This window comes from Diceros bicornis, chromosome 11 (assembly GCF_020826845.1).
Source record: "Diceros bicornis minor isolate mBicDic1 chromosome 11, mDicBic1.mat.cur, whole genome shotgun sequence".
In the NCBI taxonomy this organism is placed as follows: domain Eukaryota; kingdom Metazoa; phylum Chordata; class Mammalia; order Perissodactyla; family Rhinocerotidae; genus Diceros; species Diceros bicornis.
The window spans coordinates 55,256,312-55,280,633 of NC_080750.1; the positions used below are offsets into that span (position 1 = coordinate 55,256,312).

At 35.2% G+C, this 24,322-nt stretch overlaps 1 protein-coding gene across 1 annotated transcript in view; it reads right to left on the reverse strand.

Moving 5' to 3' along the window:
• LOC131411456 (probable ATP-dependent RNA helicase DDX60) overlaps positions 1-20,431 on the reverse strand; it is a 108,812-nt gene extending 88,381 nt beyond the window's left edge. Inside the window, exons 1-6 of the mRNA XM_058550320.1 lie at positions 20,328-20,431; positions 13,749-13,857; positions 13,500-13,569; positions 12,838-13,027; positions 11,366-11,707; positions 9,549-9,665 (exon numbers count right to left, since the gene is read on the reverse strand). Of these exons, the coding sequence (XP_058406303.1) occupies positions 9,549-9,665; positions 11,366-11,707; positions 12,838-13,027; positions 13,500-13,569; positions 13,749-13,764 (735 nt within the window). The 5' untranslated portion in view covers positions 13,765-13,857; positions 20,328-20,431. The remainder of the gene's footprint in view (positions 1-9,548; positions 9,666-11,365; positions 11,708-12,837; positions 13,028-13,499; positions 13,570-13,748; positions 13,858-20,327) is intronic.
• Positions 20,432-24,322: the final 3,891 nt, after the last annotated feature.

Genomic DNA, 24,322 nt, shown 5'->3' on the forward strand with positions numbered 1-24,322 from the left:
CTGCAAATCTATGGGATACATTTAAAGCAGTAATCAGAGGAAAATTTATTGCACTAAACATATTTAACAAAAAAAATGAAAGAATAAAAAGAAGTGGATTAAATTCTCAGCTCCAAAAAAGAAAATCTAAAAAGGAACAATAAAGTAAACCAAAATAAAGCAAAAGGAAGCAAAAAAATAAAAATAAAAGAAAGCACAAATTAATAAAAGAAAATTGATAGAACTAATTAAATCAAAATTCTAGAAATTTTTGAAAAACTTTAAAAAAATAGACAAACCATTAGCTAATTTGGTCATTAAAAATAGGAGAAATTAAAAATGTACAACTAAAAAATGTCAAGGGAAAATAACCATTGAAACAGAGGAAAAATTTTATTTTAAAAGCCTACTTTGCAAACTCTATGCAAACAAACTTGAAACATAAATAAAATGGATAATTTCCTCATAAGAACAAAATTGCTAAAATTGACCCCATTAGAGTTAGTAAGCTTAAAGAAACCAATTTTCATAGAACAAATAGAGAAAATTATTAAGACGCCCACAAAAAAGCACCAGGCCCAGACGGCTTTCCCAGAACCATATGACTTTACAAACAAATTCTATCAAATCTTCAAAAACCGAATAATCTCAATGATCTATAAATTATTTAAGAATATTGAAAAGGAAGGGAAAATATTCTAATCTTTTTTTTGTGAAGCATGTATGACACTGATACCTAACCAGATAAATACAATGTACAGAAAGAAAACTACAGAAAAGTATCATTCATGCCTACTGATGCAAAAACTCTAAACAAAATATTAGCAAACAGAATCCAACACCATATCAAGAAAATAATACACCATGATCAAGTGGGAATTATTCCAAGAATGCAGAGTTGATTCAATATTAGGAAATTCATTGATATCAAAATACCATAATAATAAAGCTAAAAGGGAACAAAATTATATAATTGTATCCACACTTTCCACACATATTCATGATGAAGACACCCAAAATTATAAGTTGAGGGTTACAGTCTTAACATCAGAATATATATATATTTCATGCGGAAACACTGGAGACATTTCCACTAAAATCAGGAACAAGACAAAGATGCCCACTATCTCTGCTACTATCTAACACTGTCCTAGATTTATTAGCTAATGCAATTAGATAAGAAAAAGCAATTTAAGGCATAAGAACCAGTAAAGAAGATGCAAAACTATCTTTGCTCACAGATGATACAATAGTATATAAGGAAAACCGCAAAGAATTAATAATAAAACTAAGTCAAAAATAAAAATTTCAATGAGGCATCAGGATTTGGAATCGATATACAAAAATCAATGGATTTCATATGCACAAACAACAAAGAGTTAGAGAATATAATGGTAGAGAAAACCCCACTTACAACAACAAGAAAAACGTCAAGTAGTTAGGAAGAAAATTAACAAGAAATGTACAAAATACATATGAGGAAATTTTTTGAACTCATAAAAATAGACTTGAACAATATAAATATATCCCTCTTCTTGCATAGAATCAGTCAACATTATAAAGATGCCAATTCTCTCCAATTTAATTTATAAATTCAATGTGCTCCAATAAAAATGACAACAAGATATTTTTTGAAGTTAGAAAAGTTGATAACAAAAGTTTATATAGAAAAATAAAGATGCAAGAATAGCTGTGAAAATACTGTAAGAGAAAAACTGGCCCAACAAGATATTAAAAATACTACGAAGTCTTATAATCAAAAGCATGTGGAACTTGCAAATAAACCACTGGAACAGAATATAAAGTCCAGAATTATTTCCAAATACATATAAAAAATTTAATGAATGACAAATACGGCATCTGAAATCACTGGGATAAAGTTGGACTTTTTAATAAACGGCACTGAGTATCCCTTTGAAAAAGATAAAAATTATATCCATATCTCATCCTGTACACAAGAATAAACTCCAAATGTATTAGAGACCTAAAGATAAAAAAAAAATTATAAGAAGAAACCACAGGCAAATTCCTCTTTAACCTTGATATGTGTACTGAAAGGCTTTCTAACTCTGACTCAAAATCTAGAGGCAAAGCATCAAAAAAAGATTAATAAATTTAAAATTAAATTAAATATTTTTAAAATGTATATGAAAAAAACACCATAAAGTCAAAAGACAACTGACAAATTGGAAGAAAATATTCATAAAATATATTATGGACAAAGAGCTAATATCTGTAATATATAAAGAACACTTAAAAATTGAAAGAGAAAAAAGATTGGTACAGTCCTTCTAGAAAGAAAATTGACAAAATCTAATTAAGCTACATATACACTTATCTTTTGACTCATTAATCCCATTTATTAAAATCTACTCTGAAGATATACCTCCAACAACACAAAATTACATGTACATGTGATTATTCATTACAGTATTGATTGTAATTGCAAAATGTTGGAAACAATATAATTTCCATAATAGGAAATTGGTTAAATAAACTATAGTACATCCACACAAGTGGGTACTATGTAGCTATATAACATAAGGAGGAAGATATCTATAAACAGTTTTAAAATGATTTCTAAGACATGCTGTTAAGTGCCAAAAGAAAAGTACTAAAGCATATCTATAATATGCTATCCTTCATTTAAGAAAAAAAGAGGATATAAAAAAATACACATATATCTGGTTTTGTGCAAAAAAATACAGGAAGAATAAACATGAGACTAAAGAAGCAAGTTACCCATAGGAAGTATTTGGGAAAGGGGTGAGTTGTAAAAACAAACATAATTAAAAACAATCAAGATATGAGTGAGAGAGACCCAAAGTGAAATACAAACACTAACCAATGAACTTAACTGTATTAATAACGAATAACATAACCACATTGAAGAGGGTGGGCAAGAAAAAAACTAACCTAAATAATTTTGGAAAACAGTATTTTGACATATTCTATGACTACAGATAAAAAGAACTGCACATAAATCCTGTAATCCACTTAGTAAATATGTTTCTCACTAGATAGTGTTAGCAATTCCAAAATTTCTATATGTGTAAACTAGAATTGAAAAAATAAGTAAATATATTGTAGGTAATTAGAGCTGGATTTCTCACAATTGGAGAAAAAATTTACAAATAAAGGGGGAGAGGGGTAAAATGAACTATACGGAGTTGGATTAGAATAAAAGTTATCACTATGAACACATGATATTTAAGATAGATAAATTAAAAATAGACAGGTGTATATGTATGGGTTAGTACACACACATATATTTCCTAGCTGTGTCCACTGAAAACTCCTAGTAGCAATGCAACCCCCATAGCAATGAGCAAACATAGTTCCCAGATCTTGGCTTGAGAAGGGAAAATACAAGATGAGACATCTTGTGGTTTCAAAAAGTAAGACAGTGCTTGGAATAACATTCACATTATAGGGGTCCCAGAAGGAAACAGGAGAGAAACAGGGCCAGAAAACTTATTTGAAGAAATAATGGCTGAAAACTTCCCTAATCTGGGAAGAATTGGACATAAAAGTCCAAAAAACCCAGTGAGTTCCAAATAAGATGAACCCAAAGAGAGCTACACCAAGACACATTATAATTAAAATGGTAAAAGTTAAAGATAAAGAGAGAATCTCAAAAGCAGCAAGAGAAAAACAACTTATTATGTACAAGAGAATAAGGCTATCAGCAGATTTTTTAGCAGAAACTTTGCAAGCCAGAAGAGAGTGGCATGACATATTCAGAGTGCTGAAAGAAAAAACTTCCAACCAAGAATTCTCTACCCAGCAAGCTTATCATTCAGAATTGAGGAGAGACTGAGTTTTCCACATAAGGAAAAGCTAAAGAAATTTATCACCACTAAATTAGACTTATGAGTAATGTTAAAGGGACTTCTCTAAACTGAAAAGACATGACACTAATTAACAACTAGAAAACATATGAAAGTAAAAAATCTCACTGGAAAAGGTAAATATAGAGTAAAGTTAGTGGATCAAACAATTATACAGCAAATATGAAGGTTAAAAGACAAAAATAGTAAAATCAAATAAAACTTCAACAATTAGTTAAAGGACACATAAAATAAAAAGATGTAATTTGTGACAAAAATATAAAACATGGAAGGGGAGAAAAGCGTAAAGTTTCGGAATGTGTTCAAATTTAAGTTGCTAACAACTTAAAATAGACTGTTACATCCAAAGGAAGTTATATATGAACCTCATGGTAGCCAAAAAGCAAAAACTTATAGTAAATACACAAAAGAAAATGATAAAGGAATCTAAACATAACACTAAAGAAAGCCATCAAACCACAAGTGAAGAGAGAACCAGAAGAAGAAAGGAACATAGAGGAACTACAAAAACAGCCAGAAAACAATTAACAAAATGGCAATAAGTATCTATCCATGAATAATTACTTTAAATGTATATGGACTAAATTCTCCAATCAAAAGGCATAAAGTGGCTGAATAGATAAAACAACAAGACCCACCAGTATGCTGCATACAAGAGACTCACTTCAGAAGTAAGTACACACACAAACTGAAAGCGAAGGGATAGAGAAAGATATTCCATGCAAACGAAAATGAAAAGAAAGCTAGTGTAGCTATACTTAGACAAAACAGACTTTAAAACAAAGACTGTAGTAAAAGACAAAGAAGGGCATTACATAATGATAAAAGGGTCAATCCAGCAAGAAGACATAACACATAAACACACATGCACCCAATCTAGGAGCACCAAGATATATAAAGCAAATACTAATGGACCTAAAAGGAGAAATTCACAGCAATACAATAACAGCATGGGACTTTAACACCCCACTTACATCAATGGATAGGTCATCCAGACAGAAAATTAATGAGGAAACATCAGCCTTAAATGACACATTAGATCAGATGGACTTAATACATATATACAGAACATTCCATCCAAAAGCAACTGAATACATATTCTTCTCAAGTGCAGATGAAACATTCCCTAGGATAGACCACATGTTAGGCCACAAAACAAGTCTCAATAAAATCAAGAAGATTGAAATCATATCAAGTGTCTTCTCCACCCACAGTGGTATGAAACTAGAAATCAATAACAAGAAGAAAACTGGGAAAACCACAAAAAGTGGAGATTAAACAACACACTACTGAACAACCAATGAGTCATCAAAGAAATCAAAAAATACCTAGAAACAAATGAAAACAGAAATACAATATACCAAAATCTTTGGGATGCAGCAAAAGCAGTTCTAAGAAGGAAGTTCATAGCAATACAGGCCTACCTCAAGAAACAAGAAAAATCTCAAATAAACAATCTAACTTTATACCTAAAGGAGGTAGACAATGAAGCACAAACAAAGCCCAAAGGCAGTAGAAGGAGGAAATAATAAAAATCAGAACAGAAATAAACAAAATAGAGACTAAAAAGACAATAGAAAAGATCAACAAAACTAAGAGCTGGCTGTTGGAAAAGATAAACAAAATTTACAAACCTTTAGCTAGACTAACTAAGAAAAAAGAAAGAAAGCACTAATAAACAAATCAGAAATGAAAGATCAAAAGTTACAACTGAAACCACAGATTATAAGAGACTACAATGAACAATTATACACCAACAAATGGAACAACCTAGAAGAAATGGATAAATTCCTAGAAACATACAATCTTCCAAGACCGAATCATGAAGAAATAGAAAATCTGAATAGACTGATCACTAGTAAGGAAATTGAATAAGTAATCAAAAACCTCCCAAAAAACAAAAGTCCAGGACCAGATGGCTTCAATGAAGAGTTCTACCAAACATTCAAAGATTTAATATCTGTCCTTCTCAAACTCTTCCAAAAAATTGAAGAGGAGGAAACACTTCCAAACTTATTTTACAAGGCCAGCATTACACTGGCTGGCGTCCACAAAGGCACCACAAAAAAGGAAAATTACAGGGGAATATTCCTGATGAACATAGATGCAAAATCACCAATAAAATATTAGCAAACCAAATTCAACAATATATTAAAAAGATCATACACCATGATCAAGTGAGATTTATTCTGGGATGCGAGGATGGTTCAACATCTGCAAATCAATCAATGTGATATACCACATTAACAAAATGAAGGATAAAAATCATTTGATCATCTCAATAGATGTAGAAAAAGCATTGGACAAAATTCAACAACGGTTTATGATAAAAACTCTTAACAAAATGGGTACAGAGGGAACGTACCTAAACATAATAAAGGCCATATATGACAAACCCACAGATAACATCATACTCAGTGATGAAAAGCCAAAAGCTTTCCTCTAAGATCAGGAATAAGACAAGGATGCTGACTCTTGCCACTTTTATTCAACACAGTATTGGAACTCCTAGCCACAGCAATTGGGCAAGAAAAAGAAGTAAAAGGTATCCAAATTGGAAAGGAAGAAGTAAAATTGTCACTATTTGCAGATGACATGATACCATATATAGAAACCCCAAAGATTCCACCAAAAAACTGCTAGAACTAATAAATGAATTCATTAAAGTAGCAGGATACAAAATCAATATACAGAAATCTGTGGCATTTCTACACACTACTATGAACTATCATAAAGAAAAATTAAGAAAAAAATCACAGGAGGAGGATTGGCAATAGATGTTAGCTCAGAGCCTGTCTTCCTCAGCAAAAAGAGGAGGATTAGCATGGATGTTAGCTCAGGGCTGATCTTCCTCACAAAAAAAAAAAAAGAAAGAAAGACAACAATCACATTTACAATTACATCAAAAGGAATAAAATACCTAGGAACAAATTTAACCAAGAAAGTGAAAGACCTGTTCACTGAAAACTGTATGACACTGATGAGAGAAATTGAAGAAGACACAAATAAATGGAAAGATATCCCATGCTCACAGAATTAATATTGTTAAAATGTCCATACTACCCAAAGCAATCCACAGATTCAATGCTATCCTTATCAAAATTCCAATGGCATTTTTCACAGAACCAGAACAAAAATTCTAAAATTTGTATGGAACCACAAAAGATCCTGAATAGCGAAAACAATCCTGAGAAAGAAGAATAAAGCTGGGAGTATCACACTCCCTGATTGCAAACTATACTATAAAGTTATAGTAATCAAAACAAAGCTATCGTGACGTAAAAACAGATGCACAGAACAGAATTAGGAGCCCAGAACTAAACCCACACATATATGGACAATTAATTTTCAATGTAGGAGCCAAGAATATGCAATGGAGAAAGGACCCTTTATTCAATGAATGGTGTTGGGAAAACTGAACGGCCACATGCAAAGGAATGAAACTAGACCACTAACTTACACTATACACAAAAATTAACTCAAAATGGATTTAATGAATGTAAAACATGAAACCATAAAATTCCTAAAAGAAAACATAGGTGGTAAGCTCCTTGACATCAGTCTTAGTGATATCTTTGTGGATCTGACTCCAAAAGCAAGGGAAACAAAAGTAAAAATAAACAAATGGACTATACCAAACCAAAAAGCCTCTGCACAGTGAAGGAAACCATCATTGAAACAAAAAGGCAACCTCCTGCATGGGAGAAGATATTTGCAAATCATATATCTGACAAGGAATTAATATCCAAAATATATAAAGAACTCATACAACTCAACAACAAAAAAACAAACAATCCAATTAAAAGAGGAACAGATATTTTTCCAAAGATACACAGACAGCCAACAGGCACATGAAAAGATGCTCAATATTACTAACCATCAGAGAAATGAAAACAAAAACCACAGTGAGATATCACCTCACAACTGTTAGAATGGCTAGTATTAAAAAGACAAGAAATAACAAGTGTTGGAGAAGATGTGGAGAAAAAGGAGCCCTTGTACACTATTGGTGAGAATGTAAATTGGTGCAGCCACTGTGTAGAGATTCCTCTAAAAATTAAGAATAGAACTACCATGTGATCCAGGTTTTCTACTTCTGGGTATTTATCCAAAGAATACAAAAACACCAATTTGAAGAGATACATGCACCTGTGTGTTCACTGCAGCATTATTTACAGTAGTCAAGATACGGAAACATCCTTTGTCCATCAACAGATGAATGGATAAAGAAGACGTGATACATATATATACAATGGAATATTATTCAGCCATAAAAAAGAATGAAATCTTGCCATATGTAACAATATAGATGGATCTTGAGGGTATTATGCTAAGTGAAATAAGTCAGATGAAGAAAGACAAATACTGTATGATTTCACTCATGTGGAATCTAAAAAAACAAAACAAACTCATCGACACAGAGAACAGATTGGTGGTTACCAGAGGGGAAGGAGGTTTGAGGGTAGGCAAAAAATGAGTAAAGCGGGTCATTTGTATGGTAATGGATGGTAATTAAAATTTTGGTGATGACTTTGTAGTATATACAGATGTCAAATCACATGATGTCAAATTATAATTATAATCTGAAACTTATATAATGTTATGTATCACTTTTACCTGAGTAAAAACTGATAATAATAAGAGAATAAAATAATAAGTACACAGGTATGAAAAAAATAAGACAGTGCTCAAAAGAATGGGACTTTTTGATGAATTTGGGGGCTGATGAATTTGATGGGACTGATGAATTTGGAGATAAATATACATCTGTGTAACCATCACCACAATCTATGCCATCCTACCTCAATAAAGTAGTTTAAAAAAAGAAAGAAGATGGGAAGCTTGTAAAAGAATGCAGATGCAAACCTGAAAGAGTTTCTAATGCTCAAACCTGGAAGGATTTGAGCACCAAAATAATTATAATATTGGACTTTAACCTATAATATAAAATAAATATCCATTAGCCCATATAGATATCAATAAAAAAATAAATGGCAGAGCTAGAGTAGCTCTTCCTTACAGTGGAATTCCAATTAATAAATTTAAAGGAAAGAATTAAACAGAAAATAACCATCAGTCAAAAACATAAGTAACACAAGATCCACTGATGAGTTCTAAAATAAATCGGCAAAAGTTTGAGAAGAAACAGGATTTGCATAGTCAGGAAAAATAGTAACTTTACAGTGGAGGAGCTGGCAGGCACCAGCTTAACCACTGTTAAGACATATCAACATCATGAACCCTTTGGTACACAACATTCAGGACACAACATCAATCCAGTGGCATTCCTGCCAAAAATATATACCCTCATTCCAATCATGAGAAAACATCAGACAAGCCCAAATTAAGGAATATTAAAAAATAACTGATCAATACCTTTCAAAAATGTCATGAAAAACGAGGAAAGACTGAGAAACAATTACTGATTGGAGGAGACTAGAGAGAAATAACTAAATGGATGTGGGACCCTGGATAGAATCCTGGAACAGAAAAAGAACATTAGTAGAAAAGTAAGTGAAATTCACATAAGGTCTGAAACTTAGTTAAGAGTATTATATTGATGTTAATTTCCTGGTTTTGATAAACGTACCATGGTTACATAAAATGTTAACATTGGGGGAGGGTGGGTGAGAGGTATATGGGGATTCTGCACTATTTTTGCAACTTTTTTTTATAATTAAACAGTTCAAATAAAAAGTTTTCTTAAAGTTTCAGTACCTCTTCCATCATATGCATCCATTTTAAATTTCCAAAAAGAGATTCTAATGCCAAAACTCTACATTTTTCCAGTTGTGTAATCAGGGCTTTATAAGCATTCTCAACCCTCTCTTTATTCTGTGAAAGGAAGGCAAATCACATAAATTGTCATGAATAAAGTATCTAGTTACTTTCTAACTACAGAAAATCAGATCCTGAAGTTATATTTCTAATTTAAAAAACTTACACTGATATAATTATAGATCAACAACGCTTTTACAGCCTGCCAAACAGCACTATTTTGTCTTTGTCAAATTAATTTTTGTCTGGGAATTTAATGTATTTTATTTTTTTAACATCTTTATGAAAGTATAATTAACATAACAAAATTCACTCACTTTAAGGTACAATTAAATGACTTTTGGTAAATTTACAGAGTTATACAACCATCATCATAATCTAATTTTAGAATATTTCCAACATCTCAGAAAGAAACATTGTCCCCTTTTAATGTGTTATGTTTTATTATAAAAAATTTCTAACATAGACATAAATAGAGAATAGGATAACCTCCCCCTGGCTGCCTATCATCCAGCAACAGCCATTACCAACATACGTTGCATTTTTATTTGCATTTCACAGTCCTCAAATTGATAAATGAAATAACCTCTTTAAGGTGAGTGTTCTATAAATTAGGAAATAAATTATTTTACCAGAAATAAAATCATCCATTAAAAAAAAATTCTTCTTAAGGAGAGATTAAGAAGGATGCTTGTAGGGCACTCCTAAAACTCAGATTCAGAAATTGCTCAAAATGAATAAAATGAGATCAACTGACTACAGTACCTCCTCCCAATTAAAAAATGAATACCAGACCTGTTCCTGCTCACAGTGGGCAACTAGCGTTGGAAATAGTTTAATGATTGGAGTTCTAACTAAAGCAAAATAAACTATCTTATCAGATTTCATAAAACCATCTGGATGTCTCCAAATACCAGGAGGGGTGTGACACAATTCTCAAAGAGTGAAAAATGTTAATTGACTCAAAAATCATTTTGAGGAAATATAGAATTATCTTTGTATTCAGATTTCACCTGAAGTAGTGAAAATTAAACAGAAACTAGATTTATTTATAAAATCTGTATGCGTTTTTGACTTCCAAAAGTTAATACAGTAATTGTCAAATATACTAATACAGCAAAATAATAAGATCATGGAATTAAAATTCTAAATACTATGAAAATTCTATTAATGATTTAATATTAAGAAATAAACTTATTTATTTTCCTTCTTCATCAACCTTTTCCACTGTTTTCTCATTAAAAGCTACCATATTATTATACCATTATTATTATCCTATTATCATTTCACTAGTATGTCTCAGCAACAGAGGCAGAACTTTCACCTCCAATTTAATGCATTTCTAGCCCTCATTAACTTGGAGGCAGTATACCACTCAGTTGTTAAGCACATAAGGGCTGGAGTCAGACAGCCTCTATTCAAATCCATGCTTTATTATTCATTTGGTACTGATGATGAGCAGTTTACTTGAAATTCAAGTATCTATTTCCTCATCTGCCAAACACAGATGATGCTAACACCTACCTTGAAGGGTTTTTGTGAGGGTTAAATGAAGTGACTCATGGGAAGCACCAAGCACTACTTTTATGACAATAGGTGCTCACTAACTGACTGCATTTGTATTATTACTAATTTTCTATACCTCTCTGTTAAACCTATGATAATTTCTACAGAAGAGGTGGAAATAAAACGAAGTCAAGCAATTTAGAAAATTTTGTAAAATGCTAGAAGAAATTTGTCTTTTAGATATAAATTACCTGCTTGAAAAACATTTGGTTCCTGTACTTGGTTGGCATAAAGTATGCATAAAGTCGAAGAATATCAGATGCTTGCCCTGAGGAAAGCACAGCATTGATCTTCATTGCCCAAGATTGAATGATTAAAAAGTTGAAAAGGTGTGTTTGTAGATGGTTCAGGCCTTCATCTGCAACTATTAGAAAATATGGATAACTCTCTTCCAAGAAAGTTTTCCACTCCTGTGATAAGCATCCAGAAAATGTTGTTCGAACATCAATGGTGGTGTTACGCTGAAGATGAAGAATTAAAGCAGTTCTCAAAGGAAGAAGTTCAGGGAAGTTGAAATATGCATACTCAGCATCCTGTGGGGGGTCGAAGTACATTATTTTGAAATTATCATTTAGTAGTTTACTAGTTTAGTTGGTTAACACATATCATTAAAATCGTTAAAGGAATAGGTTCCAACAGTTTTCTTGTGTTTTATAGTCACGGAACAGACTCTTAAACCTGAGTGCTATTTCACAAATACATGCCAAAATCACAATTTGGATTTAAATACACATGTCCCCTTTAAACAGGCACACAATACTCAGAGTTTATCACACTTTCCCTTCCCACTCTAATTCTTTTCCTCTCCAATCTCACTTCAAAAAGAAAAAGGACAGAAAAATATATAAAAGCAAATGGTGGATATAAATTATCCAGAACGAGAAGCTGAGGTGGATCACTTTATTTGAGAGAATTGTCCCAGGTCGTTGTGACCCTCCTGAAGCAGCATAGATTTTTCTCAACAGACTAAAATTAGTGCTGTAAACTAGACTGTAAGTATTAGGCTAAAACACTGGCTCTTTATTCAAAACATTGCTTGCAAGCAGTCAGCAATGTTCAAAAATGTAACAATAATGTGGACAGCAACCTGACTGAACAGACACACACCAAAATCCTTAAGAGTAACACATTGTTTACATCTAGGAATAGAATGAGGAAGAGGTGATAGTGGTTATACATATCTGTATTTGAAATTGTTGAAGTTTTATTAATTAGATTTATAATCAAAAAAGGAAGACCAAATATATCCTCTGGGAGGTATTTGCTACAGAGCAAATAATAACAAAGTAGCTTTAGTGAGTTTGACATCCTTCTGGGCTCAAATAAATTGACGGCTGAGTTTTGAAAACAGAAGTAGCTCTCAGAGTTGGAAGACTAGAATAGAGAGATGAAGTGGGCCACTCTTGAGGAGGTTCCTTACCCTCCTTCATGATTCTGTGTTTCCTTACAATATAGTTTTGTTATTGCAAGTAAAAAATAATCTTAAATGTGGTAATTTCTGAATATTGGGATTACGGGTAATTTTTTTCCATTCTTCCTTTAAATTTACTGAATTTTTATAGATATATTTCACTTTCTAATAAGAAAAAACTATTTATAAAATAATAAGAATTTTAGTTTTAGTTCTCAAATTATAGAAAAGAACTCAACTGTCACATGTTACCTTGAAGAAAACTACGGCAAATTGTCCTCCTTTACTAATAATATCCACAAGATAGCATTCAACCAGGTAGAAGAAGTGGAGCTCCTGCCCCCGCTTTAGTGATTTCTCACATATGCATGTGGTGAGTAATGAATCTCCATCAATAAGAAAAAATTCAGATTCAACAAAATCATTGAATATACTGGAATATCTAAAATGAAAACGGTTAAAACAAAAATTACATATAGATTAAATAAGGTCCAAAAAAGGCAGCAGCATTGCTATTACTAGCTCATTATCATTATCATCAATAGCTGAATTTGCTGAGAAATTATTTTATGTTAGGCTCTATGCTAAGACTTTTCAAATATATCCATGTGCATGACTATCCTTCATAGGAAGAAGGCAGGGTCATTACCATTCTATAGATAAGAAAACTTAGGCTCAAAGAGATATACCATATCATCCATATATATATAACTATATATACATATAAAATATACTATAGTATGTATACTGAAATAGATGATTGATTGATAGATGATAGATAGATAGATAGATAGATAGATAGATAGATAGATAGATAGAATAGATATCACATATCACTTTAAGGCCAAATAGATATACAGGGAATATGATATAGAATTTTACATCTCTTTATTTGCTACTACAGCAATACTCACTCTGCTTCTGGCATTTCACTTAAAATTAGCTGTGACATTTTCTCTAAAAACATCACGTGTTCTTCTAAACCTTAAAAGGAAAGAGAAAGAGAATAGATTATTTTCAATCAATCCTTTTTAAAAGAGTTACCCTTTACTTATTCTTTGAGAAAGAAGAAATAGTAATAATGTTATTTTAATTCTATTAAATCTGCGTAGCTTAAAGAATCATTATTTTATAATTTATAAATATTTTAAATTGAAAATTACCCATTCTTGCTGCCATCTGTGCCTCCAACCTGAACTGGAAAATATTAAATATAGCAAATATCCTTTACTTTGGTCCTCTAAGTGGCAGTTATTAATGAAAATGGCAGACCTACATAGAAAGAAGAAAAATTAGAAATTCATTTATTGCATCAACAAATAGTATTGAATGGCTACTGTGTGTTAAGTAAAACATTAGGCGCTGGGAATACAAGAAAGAACAAAAGTCAACATGCTGTCAGTTCTCCTGGACCTTTAACTCTATCAGTAAAGATAAACATTAATCATATAATCACATAAACAATGGAAAATTGCAAATGTGACAAAGTCAAAGAGGTCAGAGGAAGCTTCCCTAAAGAAGTAATGCTTGGGCTGAGTTCTGAAGGATGAAACAAGAATTAATTAAGCAAAGGCGGCGGGTGGGGTAGGGGGGCACTAGCATTCCACGCAGAGGGAAGAATATCAGAATACCATATGCAAAAGCCCTGTGGCATGAAGGAGTGTGGATGGAACTAGATCCTGAAAAGAAGCCAGCTGGGCTGGAGTGGAGAGAGTGAGGGAAGAGCTAGCTGTGCTAGAGAGGGCTACAGAAATATAAGGGCATGCAGAGCCTTTGAGGGCATGTTCTTCATTCTAAAATCCACTGATGGATTTTAAGCACGTAGTATATGATTGGCTTTGCATTTTGAAAGATTACTCTGGCTACAGTATAGAGAACAGATAGGATGGGAGCAAAGTTCCTGTTAGTAGAGCAGAGAGAAAACCATTGTTCAGAAGAGTAATGATAGTAGTTTGATGTAACATAGCTTGATGGTAGTTTGAGGCACACATTGGTATTAAATATTTAGAAGGTGAGCTTGACATAACTTGGTAATGGATGGAGAAGATGGGAGAGTGAGGGTTGTCAAGGATGACTCAGGATTCTATCTGATGCAACAGGATGGATGACTAGGCCATTCTCTGGGCAGGAAAACCTTGGAATAAGGCCACATTTCTGGAAAAGATCATGAGTTCATTTGTGGTCAACCTGAGCCTGACTTGCTTTCAAGACTTACCACAGGATAAGTCATGTAAATAATTAAATATACAGGTCTAGAGGTCAAACATAATGTCTGGGCTAGACCCGAACATGTGAGTAATTTGATTATTATGGTAAGTGAGGCCATTGATGTAGATGAGCTTGCTTAGCTAGGGAGACACAACATCATGGAAGAAGAGAAAAGAACTGAAGATCCAGTTTTGTGGATCACTAATATTTAATAACTGGCAAGGGAGAGGAAGAAGAGGCTGCAAAGGTAACTGAGAAAAACTACCAAAGAGGCAGAAGAAAATGTACTTGAGCATTTTGTCAAAGAAACCAAATATTGAGATATCCTCAAATATGCCATACAATGTTAGGGCTATGAAACTTAGATAGAGATGATAGATAGATAGATAGACAGACAGACAGACAGACAGACAATAGATAGATGATTGATAGATAGGTGATAGAGAAAGAGAGAGAGATTCATATTACATGATGTTAAGAAACATAATGGTGAAGCACACATTGACACTAAATAGTAAAATAATAACACAAGGAAGTATATGACTATCAAAATGAGTAAGCTTGAAGACAAAAGAAATTACTGTGGGCTGGAATATTTAGGAAACACTTAATGGAGACAGGGGCAAAAGCGTGGTCTCTCGCTCACCCAGTTTTTCCATCTTTTTTCAGATATATAGGCATCTACTCTTCACCAAGCATTGTACTTGCTGCAATATACACAAATATGCATGAAACATGGTCCTCTCCCTTTACAACCTGGTAAGGCTTAAAGAATTAAATCAAACAGTATAATGTGCTGAGTGATCCAGCAGAAATGGCACAGAAAGTCATTAGAGAATTGAGCAGGAATTCTTCAATCAACTGGAGTGGTCAGGGTCCTGTGCTCTGAGGTTTCAAAGACACATTGAAAAGATGATGAAGAATTATGGAAGCAAGTTTGGGAAGGTAAGAGATATAGAGGATCACATGCCAGGTAGCAAAACAGCACCAGTTTAATGCACGGAGATGTGAAACTACATGACAAGTGTGAGATTCTGCAGGTCGGTCTACATAGCATAACACAGGGTGACTTGATTGGAGACGAGATAGGAAAGTAGGTATGAACCAGATTATAAGAGTCTTTTGCCCAGGGAAGAAGTTTAGACACTTTCCTGAAAATGGAAAAGGTGAATCAGGGAGAACAAAGTAGACAAGAGAAAATTAACTGCAAGTATGTTACAGAAGGGACAGCTTCAGAAAAGATGGTGTCAGATTCCATAAGATAAAATAAGTTAATTCGTGAGTTCCCAGATGCTCACAGTGCCCTTAATGTCTCAGGAATTTTTTGATGGTACTCCTAGGACAAAATAAATACTTACTAGTTCATTTATTAAGTAGTTAGCTCCAAACAAATTAATAAATCCTAACAACTTCATCTGAAAATATAATAAACATAAATTGAAAGAAATAATTTAGTTTTTTAAATTAAATAACAACAGTTACTAATGAGATGTGTATGCCTGTTGGACACTGCCCAACTTTTCAAAAGTAGCCATGGCGGCAGAATAAAACCCTCCTGAGTTTGACAATTACGGGATTCCATAGCCTGCCTGCTACTTTCCTCTCACATATCCTATAGGAAACTTTCCTTATTAAACTTTATCCCAAACTCACACTAGCCTTAACATTTACACAGAATTCTCAGTTGTTATGCCAAGTTCTCTCTCATTTAAGGGAGAGAAACTCTAGGGAAAATAAAACCAGCTACCTACTATAAATGAATAAACATGTATTGAATAAACATAATTCAAGGACAGAACATTCCTTTAAAAAGTTCTACTTAGAGTTTTCAATAATCATAATGATATTATCTAATAAAATAATAGGCTGCTACAGCAAAAAAAAAAGTAAATGTTCATAAAAATTTTAAATATAACTTCAGAAAAAAAATTCATGTGTGGAACAATAAAATGGGCATGCTGAAATCTCAAGTTGGTGATTTAGGGGTTAAAATCTAGGAAATTTCCTAGAGGACAGAAGGAAAAAACAAAGAGATGAAAAATAGAAAAAATGCTAAGAACTATAGAAGATTGATCAAAAAGTTCTAAATCCATCCACAATAATTCCAGTAAGAGAGAACTAAAATTCCAAAATGAGATGGGGATAAAAACAATCAAAGATGTAATATGTAAAGTAATATAATAACATTAGACCAGAGTTAAAGAAAAATATACAGTTTTATATTGAAAAGTTTTTCCAAGCACTGAGTAGAAATAATGACAAAAGAGAAAACTAGGGGCCAGCCCAGTGGCATAGTGATTAAGTTCTCGCACTCTGCTTCCATGATCCGGGGTTCATGGGTTCAGATCCCAGGCGTGGATGGGTGTACTGCTTGTCAAGCCATGCTGTGGCGGCATCCCATATAAGGCAGAGGAACATGGGCACGGGTGTTAGCCCAGGGCCAATCTTCCTCAGCAAAAAGAGGAGGACTGGCAGCAGATGTTAGCTTCATCCCAAAAATAAAAGAGAGAGAGAAAACTACATTTAGACACAGCTCATTAAAATTACAGAGCTCCAAGAATAAAGAAAAAGACAGAGATGGGCTTCAAAGAAATATAAGTCAGAGAGGCCATATGTGAAATGGTTAAAGGCATGAGCACTTCCTGGGTTAATCCTAGTTCTGAAACATATTATAGTTTTATAAGCTTATGCAATTTATTTATTGTCTCTGTGTCTCAGTTTATTCATCTATAAAACTGGGACAGACAATAATATTAGTCTCCTCTGGTTGTGTTTTCAAGCTATTTAAACGTATGAGTTGATGGATACAAATTGATCAAAATAGTACCTGGTACACAGTTTAGAGCTCATTAAAATGAGCAGCATTACTGGATGTTTTGATAAAAGAAAAAACAATGTTTTCAAAGTTCTGAGGGGAAAATATTTTGAATTTAGAATTTTGTATCCGAATAGTCATTCAATCCATTGAGACGGCAAAAAGACAATATTACTAGACATTTAAGAAGTCAGAAATTTCACCAACCACCTATCTTAAATGATAATTTTATTTAAAGAGAGAGTACAGAAAATTGGAAAAAAAAAGATCAAGAATGAAGATAATGAAGAAACAGAGAAACTATGCATGATCCAGAAGAATTAAAAGAAGCTATAAAGAAAAGTAACAGGATCCATGATACTTTGAATTTAGAAAAGTATCAATTTCAAACAGTAGTCTTAATGATATAGAACTATATTACCCTGCCAAACATATAGATTGCTTCCTCAATGAATAATGTGTATATAATCATAATTTTGTAACCGCTGTTTACTGGTTTTCCCTTTTTGACTCAGCATAGAAACAAATCACAAGAATTAAAGTCATAAAATACTGTAAATTATGATAAACTCTGACAATACAAAAATAATATAATTAACCAAATTGGGAGGTTCAGGAAGGGATGAATAATACAAAAAGAAGAGTATATACATATAAGTTCCTCATGGAACCACAGGAAGTCCAAAGATAGCATCTAAAGATAATACATCAAAAATTAAGGGTTTTGGAAATCAAGACATTAACCTGACTTTCTTATAAGTACTGCCTCATTGGGTTACCAAATAATAGAAATGAGAAAGTTTCATTTCCATTAGCTGGAGGTAATCCAGTTAGTAAACAGAGACAAATGTCAGAATTAGAATATCACCATTTTACAACTCCTAATGAATTAATAGATCTTGGTATTTTTAGGTGATAGCACAACAAAACTAGAGGTAAAGATCTGCTTTCATACAGAGCAGCTGCACCATCACTGAAATACTCTAGCCAAAAAAAAAACCTTTTTTTTTTTTTCGTGAAAAAGATCAGCCCTGAGCTAACATCCATGCCAATCCTCCTCTTTTTGCTGAGGAAGACTGGCCCTGGGCTAACATCTGTGCCCATCTTCCTCCACTTTATGTGAGACCCAGCCACAGCATGGCCTGATAAGCAATGCCTAGGTGCTCACCTGGGATTCGAACCCAGGCGGTCAGCAGCGGAGCCCACGCACTTAAGTGCTATGTCACGGGGCCGGCTGCCCAAAAAAACCTTTAAACTTGAATTTGATCAAAACTCTAGTAGCAACAACTAGTTGACAAGACATTTAGAAGACAGAAGAACAGGTTAAATGGTACCAGGAGGACTAATAGAACCTCTACAAAACCCAAAAAAAAAAAGCCATCTTATTAACAAATTACAAGAGGATGAAAGAGATTCCAACAAACTTAAAGACATATAAAAGCACAGTAGTGTCAGAGCCTTATTTGGATTTTGACTTAATCTTAAAAAGGAAGAAAGGAAGGGAAATAAGAGAAATCGTGGATTACGTATTGGAGGAGAAACAGCCCAATCCGAGAACAAGGCCCAGGGAATGGTGAAGCCACTTGATGGAAGAAGAGCTGACCAGCCGTAGACAGAATTCTAAGATGGCACCCAAGACTCTAGCCACCCTGGTACACACGCCCTATATCATCTCCTCCCCTTGAGCGTGGGCAAGACCTGTGAATTTAATGGGATAGTCTCTTTCATGTTTAGGTTGCATTATATAAGACTCCTTCTTGGCAGACAGGGGAGAGATGCTCCTGCTGGCTTTGAAGACATAAGCCACCATGTTGTGAGAGAGCCAAGTGGCTAGGACCCAAGGGTGGAATCTAAAGGCTGAGAGTAACCCCCAGCCAAAGCCTGCAAGAAAACAGGGAACCCAATCCCATAGCTGCAAGGAATTAGATTCCTCCAACAACCTAAATGAGCACCCAGAGCCTCGATGAGATGGCAGCCCCAGCAGACACCTTCATTTCAGCCTAGTGCCATGCTGAGCAAAGGACTCAGTTAACCTGTGCCTGGACTTTTCTGATCCACGGAAACTGTAAAATAATAACTTTCTATTGACTTAAGCCACTAAATTTGTGATAATTTGCTATGCAGCAATAGAAAACTAATACCCTTGACCATGAATACATTCTTTCAACTTTTAAATAAGAAACAAATTCTTATTGTGTTAAGCCACTGAAATTTAAGTGTGCATAGGAATCACCTGGGAGATCTTATTAAAATGCAGATTATGATTCTGCAAGTTTGGAGTTGGGCACCACGAGATTCTGCCTGGAGGAGTAAGCTGCTTGCTGCCGTCAATATCTAGCTTTTATTGGCTGTGCTCAGATCCGACGTCCCTTAGTTTCTCCCCAATACCCCAGATCCCCAGCACCCTTTCTTTGAAGAAGACCCTTGAAATGCCTAACACTCTCCCCTCTCCTTCAGATCTCAGACCTCCGCGCTCCTCACAGGTGTCCGTTTCCTCTGCTCCCACGCCCTGCCTCCCGGGGCCAGCAGGAGACCCGCCCGTCACCGCATTCAGAAGCCCTGTGGCTCCTGCAGCTCCCCTCGCCCCGGGCCACCTCTTCGTCCCTTCAGAGACCTACGACGCCGCAGGACATCTCCGCTCCAGGCTCCTCCCTAGGGCACCCCTTATCTTGACCCCCCAAGCCCCACGTCGAGCCCCGGAGCATCACCCACTCCTCACCCGGGACCCAAGATCTGGGCTCCGTGCCTGCTGCGTCCAAAGAGCCGCTGACTGGCGCGCCCCGGGGAGGAGGGAGTGACGGGGAGGGGACCGAGCGCAGAGCGGGAGTGGAAGCTCCAGGGGGGCCCTGGACCAGGGCATCGGACTCAGCGGAGCCGCCGGGGTCAGTCTTTTATAACTAAGGAAGTAGTTTCGGTTTCCTTTCTCACTCCAGAGGCGTTTAGGTTTCGTTTCGCTCCATCAGGAGTTGGGTGAGGCGGATATGAGAAAAGTGAGTTTTAGTTTCCTTCTCTTTTAGTTTCCTTCTCTTCAATGTGAACCTTAAGAGAGGGACAGCAGAGGCAATAATATGGGCTTTGGAATTTGAACACAAAATAGAGAGAAATGAGGCAGAGAAATCTGGGACATCTAAACAAGACGAAATCAAGAAGAGGCGGAATTTAGAAACAGATGAAATATAAGACACTGGGAAGTCTGAAATTACACCCTGAGATGTAGGGGCTTTGCTACTCCACCCTTCACGGAAAAAGAAAAGCAAAAACGGTATGGAAGAATAGAGGACCTTGGAGTTTCTATTATGAAAAGTTGATGATTACTGTTCTGTGTCAACTGTATTTGGAACTTTTGTGGGCCAAGAAACAGCATTAAAAAAATAACTTGAAAATGTCACATGCTGGTTTTTATTTCTGCCTTAACTCATGTTATTTTCACTTAATTTCTGCTTGTTGATGTTTGCAGTTTGAGTGCCAGCACTAGCCTCTCTTTCTTTTTAGTGTCCCTAGTGTGTTTAATTTCATGAATGCCATCAACGTGCAAATACATTGAAATCCTAGGAGGTGGGAGGTGGGGCCAGCAGTGGATTTGGGTAATGTTAGCAACAATGGGAAGCCACAAGCTGCTTTGTCTACAAGGAAAGGAAAGAGCAGAAGTACAGGCACTGTCCCACAGTGGCAACAGAGAACAGAGAGAGCAGTGAGTGACATATTTTCTTGTCATAAATTGGAGAGTCAAGTTGTTAAGAAAAAGGTAGGGATGGGGAAGGTGGGCATTTCTCACATCCATCAGGCTTTCATTTACTTATTTATTTATTTATTTGCAAATTTGTTATGTGTTTGTTGATGCTGAAATTGAGAAAAAATAAAAGAACTTGACGCATGACTGGTCTAAAGTTATGCAATATTCATATCCATCCTTCACTAATATCTCCAGTGTATTTGCCTGAAGTAGATGGAATAATGCCCCTCCTTCCTCCTGCCGAGAAGTCAATGTCCTAATTCGTGGCCTGTGAACATGTTAACTTTCATAGCAAAAGGTGCTTTGCAGAATAGACTAAATTAAGGATTTTGAGATGAGGAGATTATGCTATTCTATCCAGGTGGGTCCTTGTAAGAGAGAGACAAGAGCAAAGTGTCAGAGAAGGCACTTTGATGACAGAAGCAGAGTCAGTGACAGAATGTGGTGGCACTACCCTGCTGGCTTTGAAGATGGAGGAAGGGGCCACAATTTAAGGAGTTAGGTGGTCTCTAGAAGCTGGCAAAGGCAAGGAAACAGATTATCTTCTAGAGCCTCTAGAAGGAACCAGCCATGTTGACACTTTGACTTTAGTCCAGTGAGACTGATTTTGAACTTCTGACCTTCAGAACTGTAAGAGGATAAATTTGTGTTGTTTTAAGCCACTGAGTTTGTTGTGATTTGTTACAGCAACAAGAGAAAACTAATAGACTTTTGTAAACTAATATAGTAAGAAACTGATAACATATTAGCTAGCAGCAGAAATAACAGATTGTGTTATAAGAGGTAGCATTAATTGAGGAGCTACTGTGTGCTAAGCAATATGCTAATATCTTTACATTTGTTCTTACATTAATTCTCACAACAATTTTATGAGGTGCATACTATTATTTTTGTCATTATATAGATGGGCTAAATAAGGCCTAGAGGGATAACACAGCTGGTAAATGACGCCAAGATTCAAAACCTGGTCTAACCAGAAGGTCTACCTATGATCTTCTCTATTACACGATCTCAGACAAATGCTTCACATTCCACAACTGAAAGTCTTTCACTAATGGACAAATGATTTAATTTTGCTTTTTTTTTTTTGATTAAATTGAGATGTTAAGTTTTTTAGTGTATACGATATTCTGTGGCTATTTTGATTTTCAATGACTTTAGATTTATCAGGTGAGAACTCAATAAACTTTGACTCAATCCTCTTCAGTTTTCCAACCTTGTGTATTTAAACAATACTCAAAAGCTCTAGGCTAGAAATTCCTTTTCACTTCAACAACCTACTCCCATGACTACACCCTGGACTTTGTTCAGAATCTTGACAATCTCAAACTCCATTTCTACTTTTCAGATCACTTCCCTTTACTCCCTGCATTTCAGCCTCTTGGGACTCCTAAATGTGTGTCTGGGCAGGATGAACCACATGAGTCAACACTGCAACCTTCCCCTAACTAACATGTTCAACTCCTTGAGCCTAGTGACTTTCCTTACACTTTTGCCTGCAATTTGATAATCTAGATAAATTCAATTTTGTTTTGGCCCCTGGACACTGAGGGAAATGATTCAGTTTGTGTCTCATCAAACTGATGGTTTACAAACACAGCCGATGCCTTTTTTCTTTTTCTCCAAGCCTCTTGCGTATTTTACTATGACGGTTACGACACAGCTCTTTATATTCTCCTCAAGTCCTTTCTGATGACAGATGTCTCTTTTTTCAATTCTCTCTCAACTTTATGATAACTCCATTTATCATCCTTACTTAGAGTCTGAGAAGAATACACCGGGTACCACCCATACCCAACATAGCTGACACCCTATGATCTGGATTTGGTTCCCTGCTCAAGCATCTCAGCCCGTTAATCTTCAGTCTGTTCTACCTTCGACTTCTTCCTGTCAACTAAAATGTACTGTTCATTCTACTAATAGACTCAAGTCACTTCCAATTTAAAACACTAACAAAAATGATATCCGGCTTTATTTCATTCCTTCTCTTTTGGGCACAGTACCCTTTAGTGGTCTACACTCATTGTCTATACTTCTTCACCCTCCTTCAAATTCTCAGGTCCCTTTAGTCTAGAACTGCCCTGAAATTGCTCTTGGTCAAAGATCACCAATGATGATCCAACGATTGAGCAATGCAAATAATGCTTGTTCAGTTCATGATTCATTTACTTCTCTTTCTGAAATATTTGAAAGATTTTTTAACCAATCTCTCTTTTCCAAAGAGCCTCTTCTCCTGTGGTGTCAGTTACAGTACTCTTCTTCAAATCCATTTCACTTCCTACCTCCTATATCAGGATTCATGGAATTATCATATGACAACTGCTCAAGTTAAAGGCCTGGGAACCATTGTTGCATCTTCATCTCCTTCGAATCCCAGTGAACTTGAACTCCTAACACTTATGGAATCTATAATCTCTTCTCTCTCCCACTTTCCAAAGGCTAGTGCAAGCATCATCATTTCTCATCTGGATTACTGAAACAGCCTCTTCCGTTCCTGACTCCAACCTGTCCCTCCATTCCATTTTCCACCCTGCTGGCCAGGGTTACCTTTTAGCATGTAAAACTGAGCATGGTAACTCAACACTTGAAAACACTTCAGTACTTCCTCATTGCTTTCAGATTAAATCTACCTGTTAGTATTTTCTCTGTTTTGAGAACCCTCCAACTGTTTACTATGCCTCCTTTCACCCCATTGGTGAGGGAGTGATTCCCGCCCTAGAGTTATGGGATGGCCAAACACACGCCACCTGCCACTGGACAGATGTGATCCTTAGTCATATATACTCATAGCTCAGGGGAGGAGGAACCTGCACACCATGCAAAGCCACACAGGGCTTGAACTTGGGTGCAAACTGAACAAGGTGGGACTGTGGTAGGCAGACTTTGTAATAACCAGAGGTGGGGTGACCTGGTTCCCCTAGGAATACATGATTACTTGTTTAAATAATTTTCCTGGCTGGCAAGGAAGTGAAAATTGTTAG